This window comes from Babylonia areolata, chromosome 19 (genome assembly GCF_041734735.1).
Source record: "Babylonia areolata isolate BAREFJ2019XMU chromosome 19, ASM4173473v1, whole genome shotgun sequence".
Lineage (NCBI taxonomy): Eukaryota > Metazoa > Mollusca > Gastropoda > Neogastropoda > Buccinidae > Babylonia > Babylonia areolata.
In genome coordinates, this window is record NC_134894.1 from 32,577,157 (window position 1) to 32,598,470 (window position 21,314).

At 40.2% G+C, this 21,314-nt stretch overlaps 2 protein-coding genes across 2 annotated transcripts; one reads left to right on the top strand and one right to left on the bottom strand.

Moving 5' to 3' along the window:
- Positions 1–2,652: 2,652 nt before the first annotated feature.
- Positions 2,653–10,203, bottom strand: LOC143294276 (cytoplasmic dynein 2 intermediate chain 2-like). Its single transcript, XM_076605712.1, has 11 exons — positions 10,108–10,203; positions 9,784–9,868; positions 9,216–9,354; positions 8,439–8,518; positions 7,783–8,017; positions 7,247–7,386; positions 6,752–6,831; positions 6,164–6,345; positions 5,473–5,630; positions 4,566–4,774; positions 2,653–3,895 (listed from the first exon to the last, which is right to left on the bottom strand). Exons 1-11 carry the CDS (start codon positions 10,170–10,172, stop codon positions 3,766–3,768), a joined length of 1,503 nt encoding a protein of 500 aa, XP_076461827.1. The 5' UTR covers positions 10,173–10,203; the 3' UTR covers positions 2,653–3,765.
- A 167-nt stretch (positions 10,204–10,370) lies between these two features.
- Positions 10,371–15,617, top strand: LOC143294277 (protein FAM136A-like). Its single transcript, XM_076605713.1, has 3 exons — positions 10,371–10,469; positions 11,297–11,437; positions 13,323–15,617. Exons 1-3 carry the CDS (start codon positions 10,386–10,388, stop codon positions 13,518–13,520), a joined length of 423 nt encoding a protein of 140 aa, XP_076461828.1. The 5' UTR covers positions 10,371–10,385; the 3' UTR covers positions 13,521–15,617.
- Positions 15,618–21,314: the final 5,697 nt, after the last annotated feature.

The following is a 21,314-nucleotide window of genomic DNA, read 5'->3' on the forward strand; positions in this document are numbered from 1 at the left end:
ATATTCACTCTCTCTGTCTCTGTCTCTCAACCATGTGGGCATTTGGCTGGTTGTATAAACAAGAAAACAGCCAAAAATCAGCACATCAAAGTATGAAATATGGATTGGATGCCTGATCAATGTCTACAAACTTAGTATCTTAAAAACAACAACACATATTCCAGTGGAGTTGAACTCATAGAACATGGTTTCCACATGAAGTATGATCAATCAGAATATCTTGACCTTTCAGTCTCAGAATGAGGAAGGGGGCAGGGATGGGAGGGGAGAGGGAGAGGGGTTAGTGACGAAATCAACAGTCTGCATGTTGGGGGCGGGGCACATATGTTCAGATGTTGTGAAGACAAAAGGCAACTGGCGGTATAACTCAGGACATCATTCACATTTAGTCTTGTAGACATTTTTTACGCAAAGAAGTATGTTCAATCCGTCTTTCAGCTCAGCAAGTCCCATCGCTACGATACATATCTCAGACTACGAAACAAGACCAGCTGTTGGGTACATTGACCAACGTGACGCTCCAAAACAACTCTGACATATACTTTAGTTTTATTGTTTAAGATGGTTTTTAGCTCTTCTATCACCCTTAAGCCTTTCCTATTTCCTAAAACAAAATCTTCATATAGAGATGGTTTTTGTAACGCCAGAAAATACAGCGGAAATGCTTACGAGATCAAAATACTTGCGCTTTCCCGCCATCTTGACAGAATGAGACTAAATGCCTATTTAGCGGAATATTACACAACATCAAACGCAGGCTTTGAAACCACGGACCACACGCAGTGTGTGTGTGTGTGTGTGTGTGTGTGTGTGTGTGTGTGTGTGTGTGTGTGTGTGTGAAGTCAAGTCAAGTCAAGTCAGGCGTCACGATTTTATTTCACTGATGAAGGTAAAACCAGTGACGAGTAAGCAACAATTGTGTCGGTTTTTTTTGTTTTTTTTACACCAAGCCATCAATGAAAAAAAAAACCGAAAAGGAGAGAGAGAGAGAGAGAGAGAGAGAGAGAGAGAGAGAGAGGAAAAACTGCAAAACTGAGCAACAACAACTGCACATTGTATTTCTAGAATAGTTTGCCGCCGATAATGAAATACACAACTGATTCAGCTAGCACACAGGTAAATAAAAGGTACATCGGAACAAACCCAGACACTTCCTCAAAAAAGGAAGCGCCTGACCTGTTCTTATACCGATCATTTGACACGTTTGTGCACACAGCAGCAAAGACAGAAGAAATGTGCAAACACAAATTAGCTTTTATTGAAGACTGGCATGAATGGCAGAATCGGTAAGAGAATGACCTTCTAATCCAGTGATGGCACCAGTGATCAGAGTTCGAGGCCCCGTTTCAGCATAGTGTTGTGCCCTTGGAAAAGGCACTTTATCCCGATTTTCCTCACTCCACCCAGGTGTGAATGGCCAGTACCTGACTTCGATTGGGGAAAATTAAAAGTAGCTGATGACAAAGAGGACTGGGGTCAGCCTTCCTGTGTCGAGCTCTAGACACAGTGAATTTGAAATGGCTGTCCCGATGACCTTAAAAAGCTAGACATTAACCTTTGAAAATATGTTTTCCAATCAGTGACGAAGTGGCGAAGATACCTCACAGTGAATCATATGCAGTATGTGTAACACAATTTAATTGCAATTGAATTGTATTCATTTTTTTTTTAAAAAAGGGTTTGAAGCTGAATGGAAAGTAAGGTAAGATGGATGTACTGTGTGAATGCCAAATTTACCAACAGTAGTAAAAGAAGAGACACAGGGCCTCTTCTTCTGCGTTCGTGGGCTGCAACTACCACGTTCACTCGTATGTACTCGAGTGGGCTTTTACGTGTATGACCGTTTTTACCCCGCCATGTAGGCAGCCATACTCTGCTTTCGTGGATGTGCATGCTCGGTATGTTCTTGTTTCCATAACCCACCAAACACTGACATGGATTACAGGATCTTTAACGTGTGTATTTGATCTTCTGCTTGCGTATACACACGAAGGGGGTTCAGGCACAAGCAGGTCTGCGCTTATGTTTATCTGGGAGATCGGAAAAATCTCCGCCCTTCACCCTCCAGGTGCCGTCACCGTGATTCGAACCCGGGACCCCCAGATTGAAAGTCCAACGCTTTAACCACTCGGCTATTGCGCCTGTCAATACAGGGCCAATAACACTTCTTATCAACACAGCAGAAAGCTCCTAGTTTGGCTTTCTCATTCACTGAAGGTGGGGAGTACAATGGCTGCCGTGTGCGCCACACACTCGCCTCACACTATCAAACGGTCAGCTACAGGAAGGTGCAGTCCATGCTATTCATCAGACCATGGTGTGTGTGTGAGTGAGTGTGTGTGAATGAATATGAGCATTGCAAGGTTATTTTCATTAGTCTGTATAAAATTAATCAATAGTCCTTTTTGAGACTTGCTGATGATCTGTTCAGAAAAGAGAAGCAAAATTTGGTAACTTCATTCCAGGAGATATATTATCTCTACATCAAAGTACATGTACATTGTAATGGCAAATAGATGAGTGTGTGTGTGTGTGTGTGTGTGTGTGTGTGTGTGTGCGCTTTAGAGAGAGAGAGAGAGAGAGAGAGAGAGAGAGAGAGAGAGAGTGAGTGGGAAGGATGATTACACAATATATCATACAAACACAATTCCATTTGGAAAATCTGATTTAATCTTCATAACAAAACAACAGACTCAAATATCACAGATTGCCACCCTTTCCACCTGAAGTCCAAAGAACAAGCACATTCAGCACATATTGAAAATCAAGTCTTCTACTGAATTTCACTTTTGACATTTGTATTGGATATAAACACATTCACATGCTGTAACATCCAAATTTATTTTATCTTTTATTCTTGTCTGTCTTTCTCTCTACAATCACAATGACATTGACTGAATTTATCTTTAGAATGTGTGTGTGTGCATGAGTATGCAACACAATGGTTTTTTGTTTTTTTTGAAAAATGAAAACAAAATGCGGCTTAATTTTCTGTCTATTTTCTCTTCATTATGTCCTTTACAGCAATATTCTAAATGTATTACATAAGATACGTTCAGCAATAAGTATAATGAAACCTATGCAGAGAAATCAAGCAGATATACACACACACATGCGCACACTTGCACACATCTGTGCATACTTGCACATTGATGTTAACATTTTATTATTGAAATCAACATAGTCATCCATGGAAAATGACAGATGGGGCTGTGTGATCATAAATCACACTGTTTTCTCAAAGTGTCCCCCAGCACCCTTCTCTGGTTTCCTCTTCCATTCCCACCCATCCAAGACGAAAAAAACCAACAACCATCACCTCCGAACAAAGTATACCACCCATCAAACACGATAAGAAAAAGAAGAGAAATCACACATAAACACACCAAACGTCCTCACCTATTCCCCTCCAAAAGTAGAGAAAACAAAAGACACACACACACACTCTCTCTCTCACAGACACACACACACACACACTCTTTTGCACAAAAAAAGAAACTAGCAGATCTTTTGTTACTGTGGAATGTGGCCAATAGATTTTATCATAGACTTTTACCCCCTCTCGGTGCTTTTCTTTTTTTATTTTAGCTTTTATCTTCCAATCCAAATGTGAACTGTCATGAAGTGAAGTGATTACCATTTATTACATTTCATTCTCAGCCTATCCTCATTATTCATACACATAAATGATTGCAACTTTGTCAGTTCACGGTAAGCCTAACCCAATATTCTGTCTTGCATGATGAAGTAATGTGAATTGTCTTTTCACTCTGAACCCGTGCTGATAAGATTTTCCAGGTGATCGATCTTGTGGGCGGAACTGGAAATGAGGTCTTTGCCGAGTTTGAAGACACGCACACTTCCTCCGGCATCCCCTGTGGCCAGCAGTTGTTTTCTGCAACATTCACAACCAGGCATAAGATGCACATTATCCTATAAAATATATATATCCTATAAAATATACACTTATAATAAAAAAAACCCGAAAAAACGTAATATTCTAAAACATCAATATGCTTATACCTCTTCCTGGTTCAATACTTGTCTTGACTACAGAGAGAATAATTTTTGTATCCAATCTTAAGAGTCAGCTGAAATGAAAACATTAATTCTTGTACACAAAAACAGAACCTTTTTATCAAAAAAAGTAAAAAGTAAAAAGGAAACAGAAAAGTCTGTTCAAAATGCTGTCAACGTATTTATGTTTCCACCTTGTCATTCCTGGCAGACACATGCGCACACACGCGTCACATACACACACACATACTTACACACCAATAATACAGAACTAAAAAAAGAGAAGAAAATCAAGAGCTAAAATTCCCCCCCTCTCCAACCCCCCAAAAGAAAAGCAACAACAAAAAAACCCAAACAAAACAAACCAGAAGTAAAACCATCCACCCCCTGAAAAAACAACAGTAGATGAAAACAAACAACAAAAACAAACAAACCGACAACAGCAAAAACAGACACCAACAACAAAATAAAATGACAGAAGAAACACCAACCAACAAACAAAACAAAACAATAACACCCCCAAAACACCACCACCAGCATGAACCCACTGTTGGTTGTTGAACTGCAGACAGAAGACGGGCTGCTTGGCAGGACTGGCCTCCACAGTGTAGGTGGGCACCAGGCTGGGGGTGGAGAGGTCATACAGCAGCAGGTGACCGCTCTCCGTGGTGGTAGCGAACACTGTGGGGGACACAGGGGACCAGCTGGCTGCGTACAGGTAACCCTTCCCCGGCTCGATCGTTGCCACCGGCTGGGCCTTACAGTGGAAGGGGTATAACACAGCTGCATCAGTTATTTGTTTTTGAACTGGGCGCAACAGGTGAGTGGTTAAAGCGTTAAGACTTTCAATTGAGGGTATTTGGGTTAAAATCCTGGTTACGGCGCCCGGCGCATTGATTAAGAGTGGAAAATTTCCCAATCTACAAAGAGTCAACAGAAGTGCTGACCTGCAAGTGCCTGAACCCCCTTTAGTGAGTGTATACACATGCAGGAGATGAAATGTGTACGTTAAAAATCTCATAATTATAGCATACACGTACAAACACACACACATACACGCACGCGTACATAGACAGACAGACACACACACAGATGCATACACACACACACACACAAAAATACACACACATGCATACAAAGATAGTCAGACATACACACAGATGCATACACACACACACACACACACACACACACACAGCTATAAACATGCATGAGGGCACACAGAAACAAAAATCATAAAGCCGGTGCTGACCAGTGACGGAACGAACATGAATGTGCACAAGCACGCACAGACAATCACAACACAAGCACAACAAACATCAGACATGAACTGAACACAGACAAAATACAATCCAACCAACACCCACACAACACTACTTTCTCCCTGCATCCCACAACAATCCTACACCTCCCTTCCCCAAGACCCCAGCACACACCATCCAGGTGAACAGCTACCTGCAGAAGGTTGTAGACACGCAGACACTGGTCCTGCCCGGAGCTGACAAAAGCATGGCGATGGAAGCGTGAGCAATCCACGGCATGAACAGGCCCATGGTGAGGGTTAAAGGTGAAGGTTACTGGAGACCGCAATGGTATCGATGACATGATGTGACCTGGCCAAAACAAGAGGAAGTGTTAAGACTTTAAATGACAGCTTTAACCTCTTCAGTGCTCCATGATGTGTGTGTGTGTGTGTGTGTGTGTGTGTGTGTGTGTGTATGTCATGAAAAATTAAAGGACATGTATTATACAATCACAGACAATCACTGTGTTAAATGAACTTCTAACTATCAGAATTTGATAGTCTGTTTGTTTTCCTTTCAGAAAAGTATGGGTTGTGTATAGTTTTGTGCACTAGTTTACATGTTAGAATGTTTTGCCAATCATTACCTTCCGCAACCGAAAACTACCTGGCAAATAGGAAGCACAAGTAAAAATAATGGTTGGCACTGAAGAAGTTAATAGCAACACATCAAGTGGTTACACTGCACTGGTGCAAACATCACACAAAACAACATTACCCACAGTTTGGTTATATTTACAGGTTCTAAAGACCTCCAAGAGCCTTATCATTGCATACCACTTTTCTTCCCTGTTCCTGTGAAGATCTTCAAAGACAAAAATCTCATTCTCAAGCAAGACTTACTTCCAGCGGGGCTTCCCTTGGCGTGCATGGAGCAGCGGAAGATACAGCCACTCTCTGACCCCACGAGGAACGTGTCGGGGTCCTCGTGGCTGAAACACAGGCTGGTGACCCCAATCTCCTTGTCCCCTCGCACACCCCTCACCTTCATGCCTCGCGGCAAGCTCTGCGCCATCACCACAAAACTGAAAAGAAAAGAAGAAAAAAACCCCCGATAACTATCAATTAAAATGACATTGTGAAAGCATAGTCAAGATATAGTAATCAAATCAAATCAAATCAAATTATGGTGCTTAGAGCCTTGTCGACCACTAAGGCCATCTCAAGGCTATCGCTGCATCAGCAATTATCAAGTTTAAAAGGAAACAACATACACTCGTATGGTCAAGAGAGAAAAATGAAGTTTATTTTTTCATTAAAGACTTAAAATCTAAAAGAAAATAAAAGTCCCAAGCAAGGGTAAAAATAGTGATTTTTTGGGGTGATGGACATGTGATGGGGAAAAGCTGGGTATATATCATCAGACAGAATCATTAGTAACAGAGAAAAGAACTTTAAAAAGTTGTAAGAATATCTCCATGCACACATTACCCGTCAAGAAGTTTGAGACGGAATCTCTTTGGGTCCACCTTCCACACCAAGATTTTTCCATCTCCACCAATGCTGACCACCTGGAAAACACACAACATCATTATCTCCACTAAATATCACAACGGATCAACCTCCTATTAATACATATCAGAATGGAAAATTCAATTTACTCATCCACAAAGCCCCCACAACTTCTGTTCCCTTTTGTGTTTCTTTCTTTTTCATATGTGTCAAATATAAAAACTTAAAGCTGTTGCCCTGCATAAGACTAATTGAGGTGAAGATCTACTGATAGTTTTTCAATGGAACTGAAATTTAATATAGCATATACAATGTCTATAAGGTATCTCTTTTTTCAAAAAAGTCATACAGATTAAAGTTCTTTTATTTTTTTTCAAAGCTGGTGGTCACAGACATACACACACAAGCCTACACCACACTACCACATAAATAAACTACCATTTCACCCCACTACCACACTCAACGACTGCTCACGTTGTAACGTTTTTTCTTGGAAGATGTATCTTTGATCCAATGGACACGGGTGACCGGCTCTCGGTGGGCATCGTCCCCAATCCCTGAGGTGGCCAGCAGCAGGTCATCTTCCTGACTGAGGTCCCACACCAACACCTCACCTGCAAACCGTCATACTACTATTACTACCAGTACTACTGATGACAATAATATGTCAAGAAAGAAGGGAGGTAATACTCTGAGGGAGGATACTAGTCGCAGCTACTTTGATTTCTCTGCTTGGGTGGACTAGCAGTTTGCACAGGACAGGAATCAGACCCCTTGCAAGAGTTGGCACCAGTGGGTCATGGTATTAGTATATGTAATCAAATGATAATTTCCCGGGGAAGAAACACCATGCTGAAATGGGAACTCCAACCCTGATCAACAGTGATCACTGGATCAGACGTCCAGTGCCTAACAAATTCAGCCATGGCATCTCTATGTGTATACCTCCTCCCAAACTCCCCTGAAAAAGAAAAAGAAGCAAACAGATGACAGACTTTCCAAGTACCTACCATTAAAGTTACCACCGACAAGCCAGGCAGGGTTTTCAGGATGGAACTCCAGGCACATCACGCAGCATGCCGAGTCTATGACTGTGTCCGGCTTGTCTTCCTTCACAGAGCGTCTGTCCAGGTTCCAGGTTGCCACAGCTGCCCGGTGAGTGCACCAGTCCTCGTGGTCATAGCGACCGTAGGACACAGCCATGGTGCTGCCTGTGGCGTTCCACGACAGTCCCGTCACTTGCAGCTGTGAACAGCATGATGAAAAGATGGGTGTGTCTGTGTGGAATGACTATGGTGTACGGGCAACAATGTGTGAAAACATCACAGAAGATTAACACACACATTAAAAAAAAAAAAAAAAAAAAATCACTGATACCTGGAACCAATCTGTGTCCATTTAAAACATAACTTGAGTTTCTGTTAAAAGTTAACTGTACCTGTTTGAAACACCTTTAATATATGAGACCCCCCAACCTCCATCCCCCCTGTGCCGATTTAGATTTCACATGGATCATAATATGATCTGGAAGTAGCAACAGAGATAGATACATCAATGAAAGTTGATCAGCTGTGCTGAAAACATCACCAAATGTTAAAGGATATTATTACAGATGTTCAGACTGCTATGTGTAAGGCAGATCTTTCCCCAGAGTACTGGTACTCACTTCACCACTCAGTTCAGAGTGGGTCAGAGTGTGAACACAGGTGACTGATGTTGCTTCCTCTCCTGTGCTGGTGTCAAAGTCTGAAAAATCAAAGCCATCATCATCAACATCACTGAAACCCGAAAGAAATTCTTCCAGTTACAAATAAATATTCTAACGACAGAAAAATAATTTCAGTTACATTACTGCGGAAGAATAAACTTTTCTTAGACAGAAAGAAAGGCAGATAAACAGATATCAAAATGTCATTTCTCCTATAGGTTCATCTAAAGCTGTGCTGCAAATGTGAACTGGGAAGAGATGTTACAAAAGAAAATGTCTTTGGAAAACTGCTGAGTGTAATAAACTGCACTGGACAACCCAGTTCCAAAAGACTGTGGATAATTCACAGAAATCTGATTGTGCCTACAGATCTGCAGCAAATAAAGAATTATTAATGTGGTTGGTATAGATAAATTGTAGCATCTGACAGCATAAATTATTTTCCTCCATACTGCAGTGAAAAATCCAAAACTGGTTAATCGTAGCTACTTTACCAACAGAGAAATTGATTGAAATAAACATGATTTTTTTTTTTTTTACAACAAATACAAATCCAAGCAGATCTACAGCACTCACTGCTGAAGGCCTTGAAATGCTGCTACCCAATTTGTTCCAGAGTATGCAAGGACAGACCCCTGACAAAGAAAATGACAGGCAAATGACGTATGCACTCTTCTTTCACCTCTTCCCCAATTTTAGATTTAAAAAAAAAAAAAAATCATCATATTCCATGACCTTCAAAAGCTCTGGTTTTGATATTGTTGAAGAGGCAGTGGGCGATCATGGGCTCCACTGAGAGCAGAAACTGTGCCAGGTGTGCTTCATCCACCTGGGCCATGGTCAGCTGCTGGTCATTGTCCTCCTCTGTCTGTGTCTGTTCCACAAACATCAGGACATTCACAGATAACCAGATGTGACAAGCAAGACAAGACAAAATTCTTTATTTTTTTCAAGATATGAGATAACTGATAAGCACCAGTGTACTTATTTAAAAAAAAAAAAAAAAAATCCCTTCTTCACCCTAAATAGGCATAAAGTATGCTGGAATTAAAAACAGAAAATAGGAACAAAACACACACACACACACACACACACACACACACACCCAATATAATAGTACTGTTTTTAGAAAGACACAGAGAGTCTAAGACAACCAGTCTGAGAGGGAGAAAGAACAAGCCAGACAGGCAGGCTGTGGACAGACAGATGCTAAATGACTGACACACACAAACACACACTCACCAACACAAACACAAGTTGTGATCCATAAAACTACTGTAGATAATCAACTAATGATGCTCACCCCTTCCTCCTGGATGTACCATGACTGGCAGCCGACCTCATCTGTCTGGATGTCTCCTGTTTGTGCTGCGGCTTCTGACACCAGTCTGAAATCACAGTACACCACTCATCAAATCACAATGTGCTGTTAAAACTATATGACAATAAATCTGTTTTTGAAGAAGATGGAAAAGAAGCTTGTACAGTTGTTGGCCAGATGCTCTGACGAGTTGGAGGGAGTAATTGTATGATAGTTTTAACCAGCAACTCGAGAACGCAGAAATCACACACACACACACACACACACACACACACACACACACAGAGCATTCGGTGAAGACGTTACCTTTCTTTTCTCCATGATGATTTGAATTCCACAGGTTCAAGACTTTCGCTTGTAAACATCTTCATAGAAACCACGCAAGCCGTCCAACCAAAAACATTTACAGTTGCGCACTGAAGGGAAAAAAAAGATTGTTTCAAATGATCAGGTTATATGTTGCAGTTTGTATTTTTGATTCAAGCAATTCTCACATACGTGCTTCAAAATTTTTTTTGTGATGACAAATAATTATGTTTCAGAAACAAAACCGCATTTTCGCTGCACTACTACATAGCTTCAAAATGGACGGCGCGCAGGCACGTGTGAGAAAGGCCGTGGACTCCATGGTCTCGTCTTTAGACAAGGACTGTTTGAGAGACCTCCAGGTAAAACAAGAATGAACAGCGTCTGTTATATGAGCTGAATAACATTTTGTTTCTGTAACTGTATTTTTGTGTTTTTGCCAAAATGTCTGCTCTGAACAAGAAAACGGTCACGGTGACTTTGAGACTGAGAGTTAACAGACCTGGCTGCACTTGTTTCTGAATGAGTGTATCTGTTGATTAATGTCGCAGAATCCAGATGACTGGCGTCAGTAGCGACGGCTAAGTGGACTTACTTCCGTTTCTTCTTCTTCTTCATTGTTGAGGGCCGACAATCATATGAATTGATTATTCTGGCACCTAAAACTGGGAGGGGAAGGGGGGTGGGGGTGGGGGTTCGCTGCAACTATTAAAATTTTCTGTAGTTGGTGTTCATTGATGAATGTTTCGGTTGCCCCTAATCATAGACACTAATATCACATTATAATCTCAGTATTTTTAGTGTCCATGCTCTAATACTGATTACTATGCACAACTTTCAAAGAGTTAAAGAGAGAGTGAGAGTGTGGCCTTATGGCTAAACCAGTATGGGAGTGTGGTATTTTCAATTTTGTGAAAATTCATGCCATGCTCTCATTTTTATTCTTTATTTTATTTTATATTTTATTTTATTAAAAAAAAAGTTAGATTCCACATCTGTGTATGTCTTTTGATTTCTTCATTGATAGTTAATAGTTTCAAGTTAGCATAAAACTTAATTTAATTCAGGTGATGACATATGATTGGTGATTTCATCATTTTGTCATTCACATTTAATTATTTTTCTTTTTAAACCATTTATTATATTAGAATATATAATTCATTCAAAATAATGATGGGTCTTGTTTCAGGCAGAGATGTACCGTTGCAGCACCAAATGTTGTGAAGACAAGACTACCTCCTTAGATGAAGTACAGAACTGCATTGAGCGGTGCTCCAGCAAAGTGAGCAGGGCCCAGAACTACGTCCAGAATGAAATTCAGATGTTTCAGGTACTTCATATTCTCCTGGCTCACCAAACTTTAGTAATTTACTCTTACTCATTTTTACTCCAATGTAGTGTTTGCATGAATAATTATGTTGATTTTCCATTTAAATTCTCAGATGGATGAATCAAATACTTGTACAACAGTCGATACAAATGAAATTCACATGCGCATGCTCATGTTATGGGAGGGTGGGTGAGGGGGAATACACACATACACAAATCACTCTGAAGTCTTTGAAAAATTTTGCATTTATAACTTTAAAGCAGAAAAAAGTACAGATAGGAAAGTCATATTTTGCTTTCAGTTGTTGAAAAAAAAATCTGAATATAAAAAGTGTAAATTTTGTTACTGTTACTGACTGATTTGAGTTGTCAGGTTTGTTTATCTTTTTTTGCAATTTGCATTGATAATCTGAATAATTTTTTTCCTAACATTTTCTGAATATTAGATGTAATGCAAGTCTGGTCTGAAAAATAAACACCCATGCCCACAGAACAACAAAATCAAAGGACTTTTTTATCACTCAAAAATAAAAGCTAGCAACTAAGTAGAATTTTTAACAAGTTGGCACAACTGATGAGTCAGTATGATTAATAAGAAACAAATGAAAAAAACCCTCACAGACCCAAACAAAAAACCCAACAACCAACAAACGAAACAAATAATAACAGGCTGACTGTTGTGGAAAAGTTTGTCAGTTTGTCAGTGTGTAAGAAAATATGTCAAAAACGTGAAAAGAGTAGCAGTTTTTAAATGTTCATGAAAGGTTGTTAACTACACATTCTATAATCAGCAGAGAAAGTAAGAATTTTGTTGTTTCACATTTTCCCTTAGAACAGACTGGTCATCTTTCCAAATTTTGAGACTTTTGAGACGATAAGTTAAAGGGGATATGATAAAGTGGGTTGGCTTTATGGCTCAGATAAATACAGTTCAGGTATTGGTGGTTCATCCAACACTTTTCAAAGCAGATAAATGTGTATCTTGAGAAAAAGAAAGTTGAATGTGTTCCATTGAGTAGTCATGGAAACTGCCATTCAAATTTAAATTGTGATGTCTCAGGGATGGCTGACTTGTCAGTGAAGTAGATCTATGGAAGCAAATTCGTTGAAAAAAAATACTGTGCATTGACTCCTCACCCGCCCCCCACAACCCCTCCTAAAAAAGAAAAAAAATGCCAGTATGCAAGGAATGAAGGATTGTGTTGGAATGGACTTCGGTTTAGTTCCATACAATTTTGAATTCAAGTTTATGGAGGAAGAGTTAAAATGAGCTGCTGGACACAGACAGTTCAAAGTTCTGAATGCCGATGTGGAAACTTCTTGTTTCCCACTCTGTCAGGTCAGATAAAAATACATGTTGCAATGACAATGATTTGACTGTCTCATCTTTTGGAAACAATGAATGTGATGGGCCTACATTTTGCATCACAGAACACCCATTGTTTCCATGGACTTTTAAATAGAGTCTGTGGTCATTTCCCACATTTGATGTGACATCATGATTGATCTCTCTCTGTCCTCATTTAGAGAGGCAAGCCCATTATGTTCGTGCCCAGTGTTGTGCAAGATTGAAAGTTTAAATCAGCATAATTGCTTTAACGCACAGGTATGTTAAGTTTAATTCAGGGTTTTGCAATGATTTACCCATTTGCTTGATTTTTAGAGTGTGAGATGAAGCTATTCCACTTTATGTCCCCTTTAATCAAAGAAAGTTGTCAGAAACCTTTATCGTCATGGCCTACTTCATGGCAAAATTTGTTTTACTAGTTCAAGAATCAAAGTCTTAATTGTGTTTGAGTTTCCAGTGCTTGAGCATTTGTTCATGGTGAAAAAGAATTATGTCTGTCAGGAAAAGGCAATTTAAGTTTCAAGCCATTTTGTTTCAGGATCGTCTGCAGCGTTGTGTTATGAGCTGTGATGATAATGTGCGTCCCAAAATTGGTCCCTCCACTACAGACGAGGAGAGGACCAAGTTGTTTGCCGAAGTGGAGGCTTGTGCTGTGAAGTGTGCAGACCAGCATGCGAGTCAGCTTTCCGGACAGACCAAGAACATATTGGAAAATCTGAGGAAAAATCGATACTGATGGAAACAAGTGATGACTTCTGTGTCTGCTTTAATGGCTTCAAGATAGGACTGTGTGCTTAGCATCGAGAGGTACAGATTGAGTGTGCGGATTGGTGTCTTTATCAATGAATTTGTATGCATGTAGTTGTACAGGCTTTGATTTGAATGTGTAAAAAACTCCACATTGTGTTCTTTTATGTGATGTTTTTTTTTTTTAATAAAAAAAACAGATGGTGATGAGCATTAAAGAACATTTTACAGACTTGTTAACAGATGTTTTGGAGTTTGCATTTTATGAGTATTCTAACGTTTCTTTAATGTTTATGGGATAACTTTATATTGTCCCATAATGTATATTCCTGTGTTAAAAAAAAAAAAAAAAAAAAATCAAAATTTTTTCCAGGAATCTTTCTTCAACACTATTATAGCTGTCACAGAATATAAGAAGTTTTTGCCCAACTCTGTTTCCTCACTTTTCAAATGTCAGTGGATTTTTATTTCCATCATAATTTGTCAGACAATGAAATTTTATTCTGCACTTTTTATCAACCTGCCAAGGGCACACACACACATACACACACACACACACACACACACACACACACACACACAGACACACACACACACAGAGTCACACACAATTGCTCATAAAATCACACACACACACTCAAGCCCGCACACATAAGCATGCACAGACACATACACACACAAACATGCACACATACATACACACCCACTTGCACACACATGCACACATTCATGCAGCATGGTCATGCACACACAAGCATGCACACACACATAACATATGCACACACAGTCACTCGTAATTACTATGGTATGGAAAGATGTAAAACTGAAGACTACACACATACACACACACTGAATTGAAAGATTGCAAGATTTTTTTCGAATATGTGTTTTGGTGTGGATGTGGGTGGAAGAAAATGTTCCCAGTTGGAATAAGTTACTGAATGATCTCATGTTATGGTACCTGACAAATATTTAAAAGTATGTTTTTGCTGTAAACGCTCTAAAGTAATAAACAAAAACACCACATTTTTATTTATACATATACTTGTTACCTTTTTGTTAGGACACATTCTATATTTATTCATGTTAGATTTCAAAACTCAGTCGTTCAGATTGTAGACATCTTTGAAACTGCTGTTGCATTCCTCTAGATTAATTCTGTTTGTTTGGAAATTTCATAAAAAACCAGCGTTACGGTTGATGCTGTATGTCTTGTTTTCAAGTAAGAATGCACATGTATGTCTCACACTCACACACACACCCACACACACACCCACACACACACACACACACACACTTAATGGTTATGCGGATAAGTGGCTTAGTGGTAAAGTGGAACAGTGGCTTAACTTGAGTTGTGGTCAGGGTGCTTGTCATTTGGATGAGAAGGTAAACCAAGGTGCCAGATGGAGCATGCATTTTGTGCACAAAAAGAACCCATGGCAACAAAAAGGTTTGTCCCAGGTTAAAACTTTGTAGGAAAAAATCCACTTTGACAGTAAAACAAGTGCACTTGCAGACAGAAAAAATATTGTGAATGGCACTGCACTGATGACATACTAGCTAATGACTAAAGCAGAGTGTTTTATGTTTTATGGATATTTCATGCATCAAGATATCGCCCTCCCCTCTCTTCATGTGTCTCTTTGTTTATCTCTCTGTCTCTGTGTCTTCTCTCTCCTTCTCACTCTCTTGCTGATACACTTTTTTTTTCAATAAGTTATGGTGATCAATACTAATCTGTACCTAAATGAATGTGATGAAAGGTGGGGGATCGAGGCATAGATACTGAGATAGGGCATGAGACGTTATGGTCAGTCAGAGATTGTCATACACTCTCATCCTGTTCTTCTTCTCACCTCACTGTCCCAGCCATTATTAACGAGGATCAAATGGGCGTCTATTTGAAACCTTCATTGGGGATGATCTGAAAAGGAACGCAGTTTACCTGAATGTGAAGACAGCGAAGGAAAAGTATCTGCTGTTCATTCTGACATCAAATCAAGTATGATCTAATGTTTGTTACTGGGTTATTATTTCATTTGAAATATTTCATTCATTAGAATTTATTTATGTATACAATACCTATCACGCTCGTCTGATTTTGAATCGAAGACTTCATCTGTTTGGTATTCACGTTATTGAATAGGATATGCATGATGCTCAAGTTTACATCAGTATGCTTTTATCCACTCTCTCTTCTCTGCTTACACACAGCACGTTCTCATACGCATGCGTGCCAGCGCACACACGCACGCACTCACTGACACACGCACACACACACACGCACACACACAAACACAAAGTCTCGCGCATGCCAACTCGAAAGGTTGAAAATGAAACGTAACATCCCCAATGTCTGCAACCATCAAGGGATATAACTTCAGCTAGTTGACATTCTCTGATCTGGTGGTCTCCCTTTGTACCTTGTTTTTTTTTTTTCTGTCTTCCATTTTATTCCCCCCCCCCCCCCCCCCCATCTGTATTATCCCCCCTTTTGTTTCTTCTTTTAAAATTATCTTCGCTCTTCCTCTGTGGCCGTCATCTAGTTATTGTCATGTTTCCTTGTTTCTCTATGACTCAAAAGAGTTAATGGGAATAAACAACTTGAACTTTGTTCTCAGGCATCTGCTTGGCAGATGTGGTGTAGCGTATATGGATTTGTCCGAACGCAGTGACGCCTCCTTGAGCTACTGAAACTGAAACTCTCTGACAGACCAGTCGAACTCTACGATGGTAAACGTCGGTGACAAAGAACAAAGGATGACAGCTTTGTCAGATTGTGACTAAAGACTAAAGCCACTGTCACAAATTGAGCCTCTGGACATTGAAGAGACCGCTTTTTGGCAAGGCAAATTTCCGTTTGCAATCAATGTCACGAAAACTGCAAACTGGGGCCTTTCTGCTGGTGTTTAGATTCTGTTGCAATGTATTCTTATTTTCTTTTACTTTATACATACATACATAACATAACATACATACATACATTATCTTTCTCTCTCTGTACATATATACATGTGTGTGTGTGTGTTTAACACAATTTTATTTATTTTGTACAGTGTCATCCTGTGATAAAGTTTACATCATGACCGATTTTTTTTTTCCAAGGACATGGACGCACTTGTGCCTTCGCATGGCAGACACACAAACTCACAGAGACAAAGACACACGCATACACAGACACGCATTGGTACACATAGGACTCAAAGTAAAGTGGTGTGGGGGCGTTTTCCAAATGTGATCTGAATTATTGATATTTAATGTCGGTGTGTGTGTCTGTAAGGGAGGGACACACACACACACACACACACACACACACACACACACACATATATATATATATATATATATATATGTGTGTGTGTGTGTGTGTGTGTGTGTTCTATGAAATGCATTTTGTTTTAATCTAAGCCATATTTACTTCATAGCTTTTATAATCTTTAGTGTGCTTTTGCATTCATATGAAAACACTGGATGTTTTCCATTGTCAGAGAGAGAGAGAGAGAGAGAGAGAGAGAGATAACAACCTTATTACTCGTCATGACGAACCAGTCTTTCACACACACACACACACACACACAAGAAAAAAAAAAGGTTAAGAACCTTATCACCCGTGCAGACGAACCAGTCTTTCTCGCCTGGTCATATACGTCAAGCATGTATAGTGACAAGCCTAATTTCACAACCTTGTTAGTGACAGTGGCTTGTCATCTTTGATGCCCCAGTCAAGATTAATTATGCAGCCACACCCTGGCGATTAATTCAAGGTATATCCTGCGATCGCCTCCAGACACAAAGCACAAACGAGCCGACATACAATGGCAGTGATAACATGATATATAAACTCATCACCCATGCACCTAATAATAATGCATCACAACACGTGTTGGCAATTGTTTGTGGGATTGCGCGTGATAACGGTTATGAGTTATAGCCCATTTAAAATTGCCGCACAACTTGTATACTCTCTCTCTCTCACTCTCTCTTCATCTCTCTTTCTTTCTCTGTTCATTGTAATTTATTACTGTAGTACGCCCTCCCTGTCTCTGTGTTTCTCTTTCGTAAATCATCCTTTTTGATTTACAACGTGTGTACAGACTTTCTGACGTGCTCTTTCCCTCGTGCTGCTCTCTCTCTCTCTCTCTCCTCTCTAACTCTCAGTCTCTCTGATAAGCCATCCATTCAGATTTACTGCACTTGTGTGGGACCTTGTTACATTTCTCTCCCGGCTCTCTGTCTCTCCCTCCCTCTTTCTCCCCCCCCCCCCACCCTCTCTGTCTCAGTCCCTCGTTCTCTCTCTTTCATTCACGACAGTTGCTAAAGAAAGCATCACAAGATGTTATATGATTTGGATATGAGGTAGAATAAATTGGGTTTCAACAATTAGGGTAAAGCTCCACGAAATAAAATTTGCATACGTATGGTCATATCAGGGAGTAGATGATATGAAACTGAGGATTTGTTCGCACACTCCCTTCAAGACTAACTGTCGTTGGCAAGGATGGTGATCTCATAGTCAATATAGTGCTTGGTTTGATTTTTATAGAAAAGGTAGTTTGACACACCCTGTTCCTGTTTATCTATCTATAAGCACAGATAAACATCTAAAATTCATTTTGACAAAGTTTAGATTTGTTTGTGCATCATTTTCGCTACAGAAAACATTAAGATAATGATTTTTTACCTTTATGTAAAGCGAAGAAAGAGATTGAAGTCCACCTTGTGTTTTGCTGTTCTGCATTAGATGAACCGTGACTTAATTAAAATGAAAGCATTTAATTCATCCAAACTATCATAGGCAACCCTCCATGTTCAGTTATCTATATCAAGTTAATATCATCCACTAAAGAATCTGTCATCAAACAACTAGCAGTTTACTTATATAAAGCTTTCACAATTAGGAATACAACACGCAGTTGAGTGACTGTATGCTTGTTTATAAATGGGAAATGCTGGCGATTGTGTTATCACCAGTTTATTTAAACCCTTGTAATGCTTGTTTTCACCGCCCCTTCATGAAGGGCCATGGCCTATACTGAATAAAACATCCGTATCTCTCACGATAATAGTTGAACAGCTTACGTATTGTAATATGATTAATACTAGTCCGTCAGGATGTTGGCCAAATGGAAAAACCATCCACTTATAGTCAGATATGTTGTCCTTTGAAAAAGATTACCAGTTAATCAAGATTCTCTCTCTCTCTTTGTGTGTGTGTCTCGGTCTCTGTCTTGTCTGTCTCTAAAACCTGCTCCATCTGTTATCCTTCAAAACTATTTAAAAAAAAAATCATATTATCAATAAGCCAATAAAGATTCTGTCTGTCTCTCAGTGTCTCTGTCTGTCTACTTGTCTGCCTGCCAGTGTCTGCCTGTCTGTTCTAAGATTCTACGCTTGCCTTTCTCCATGATTGACGGCGCCAACACTTCAGACCTTAGACCTTAGGACTGTTTACTCTGACAGCGCCACAACAAGGCTCTTCCAGACCCAGACTCGAAGGGCGGACATAGCCCGTATAATATATACCCCACCCAGGTTTTCACTGCAGGGGATTTCCGCTGGCATACCTATAGCAGAGAAGATTTCCCAGTTCGCACGATGTCAATAGATACGCTGAATATCACTCTCTGATATTGATCTTCTTTAAGACGACACAGACTGACAGGTTACACTTGAGTCTGTAACAATGCAGTGTCTGGGCGATACCCTCAGAGGTTCCCACGGGACACGTTAAACTGCAGGGGGTAGGGTGAGGGTGGGGGCGTGGGGGTGAGGGTGGCGGCGGGGGCGTGCGGGGCGTGGGGTGACGTGGGGGATGGGGGCGGCGTGGGGAGATAGGTTGTCCGTTGTCAGTTTAACTTTTTCCTTCAGCTTATGTATTGTTATTCAGCATTCATGTCCATGATGCACTTTCTGTCCGTGTATTTCACGTGACATGTCCTTCCTTTCCACTGGTGTTTATTTTTATTTTTATTTTTTCATAATTTGAATTAGGTTTTCCCACTTCACCTGCAAGAAATTTGCTTTGTTGCTGTGCAATATCATGCTGAACGCTGATTTCACACACGCACACACACACGCGCGAGCACACCCTTTTCCAACTACGCAAACACACACACACACACACACACACACACACACACACACACACAGCGATTTGAGGGGTTATTACATTACTGTGGAGGAAGTGGTTTCTCATGTCCATGTATGTCCAGTTTGTTATTTTTGATGGGCAGGGCTCCTTTCAGACAAAACATACAGTCGTCTGAAGACAAATAATCATAGTTATAAATATCATGGACAGACGTTTTCCGCGGCAAAGCTAAAATTAATCCGCCGGCAGACAAATAAAAGACTGTGGTAAACAAAACTTTGAACGACAGTTTGACATTAAAAAAAAAAAGCGAGCTCAATATATCCATCTCCTTGGAAATTTTCTTCCCCTTTGTAATTACATTGCTTTTTAAGACTGTTCATATTCCTTGGATTTCATTATTTGTATGTTTCTTTTATATATATATTTATTTATCTATTTATTTATCTATCTAAGTTATCAATTATTAATTTTTCTTCTTATTTCTGTACGTTAGAAAACGCAACTTTGTTGGAAATATGCATCAAAGATGTTATTCATTTAAACGCCATGTACTGTTCATAGCTTTTGCTGTTTTACCTTTTGGACACAACATAAACCTTTCAGCATGGCTCCACCCAAAAGCGTGTCTCTGAAAAGTGCACGTCATATGTATGTATACACGTGCACACCGGTCTTCTTGATAAAAGAACAGTGTAAAGGACACACGGCGACAATGTTGACACTTCCCCACTCCCTATAACCCCAGCCTCCGCCACCCCGCCCCACCCCCCAATCCCTTGTCATCCCAGCCTATACACAAAGTTCAGCGCTTGGAGCAACAGGGAAGGTCGGTGACTGTTGACAAGGTAAGCTCATAACCGTCGTCAGTGCAGGCTGCTGCCTTATCTCTGCCTTCCAGACATCTACCCTGCACGGCTCAGCCGGTTCCAGCCAAAGTAAGCATCTCAGTTCTCCTCTTCCTCCCTCTACCTCACTTCTCTCGTCACTGATGGATAGAGAAAGACTGTGTTGTGGAAAAAGCTGGTTTCGTGTTGTCTCACTCTCCTGTACTGAATTTTTTTAATTTTTATTTTTTAACTGGAGCTCTTCAAAAGCACAGTTCCATGACAGGCTTAGAATCGATTTTTTTGGTAACCTTCCCGCATCATTAACCTTGATCTGTTTAAACCACAACCGATAAAGAATATCAAATTTAAACCACAAACAACAAGAACATCAACTTCTTTTGAAAGGTGTTCGTTGGTGATAGGAGCAGAGGTGGGGTTGTAGAAGGAAAGCAGAGGAACCCCCCACACCCCCTACACCACCCCTCCCCCCCCCCCCCCCCACAGAAGACGCACGTGGAAGTAGTATTTCAAACGCGTTGGTTTGACATTTGGGATTATAAGCTGGATCATGTTCCATCACATTGTTTTATCTTAAAAAAAATATCACTTCTTCAAGGGTGAATATCTGTTTGCCTGCAGAGCTGACAGTCGAGGAGAATATAGGACATAAAACTCTCTGTGTGTGTGTGTGTGTGTGTGTGTGTGTGTGTGTGTGTGTGTGTGTGTGACTCGGAGAGAGAGAGAGAGAGAGAGAGAGAGAGAGAGAGTTCTGCTGTGTGGTTCTACGATCGGTGACTAATAAAGTGCTCGCGTGTAGAAACTCTCTTGTTTCTGTCTGTCTGTCTAACTGTCTGCATGT

What these genes read in the sequence shown, in the direction of transcription:
- LOC143294276 (XM_076605712.1), bottom strand. Translation starts at nt 10,172, where the DNA reads ATGAAGATGTTTACAAGCGAAAGTCTTGAACCTGTGGAATTCAAATCA. An exon ending in ACTCTGAACTGAGTGGTGAA is followed by an intron (nt 8,018 to 8,438) that starts GTGAGTACCAGT and finishes TGCTGTTCACAG; the next exon opens with CTGCAAGTGACGGGACTGTC. An exon ending in CGTCTCAAACTTCTTGACGG is followed by an intron (nt 6,346 to 6,751) that starts GTAATGTGTGCA and finishes TTTTCTTTTCAG; the next exon opens with TTTTGTGGTGATGGCGCAGA.
- LOC143294277 (XM_076605713.1), top strand. Translation starts at nt 10,386, where the DNA reads ATGGACGGCGCGCAGGCACGTGTGAGAAAGGCCGTGGACTCCATGGTC. An exon ending in ACTGTTTGAGAGACCTCCAG is followed by an intron (nt 10,470 to 11,296) that starts GTAAAACAAGAA and finishes GTCTTGTTTCAG; the next exon opens with GCAGAGATGTACCGTTGCAG. An exon ending in ATGAAATTCAGATGTTTCAG is followed by an intron (nt 11,438 to 13,322) that starts GTACTTCATATT and finishes ATTTTGTTTCAG; the next exon opens with GATCGTCTGCAGCGTTGTGT.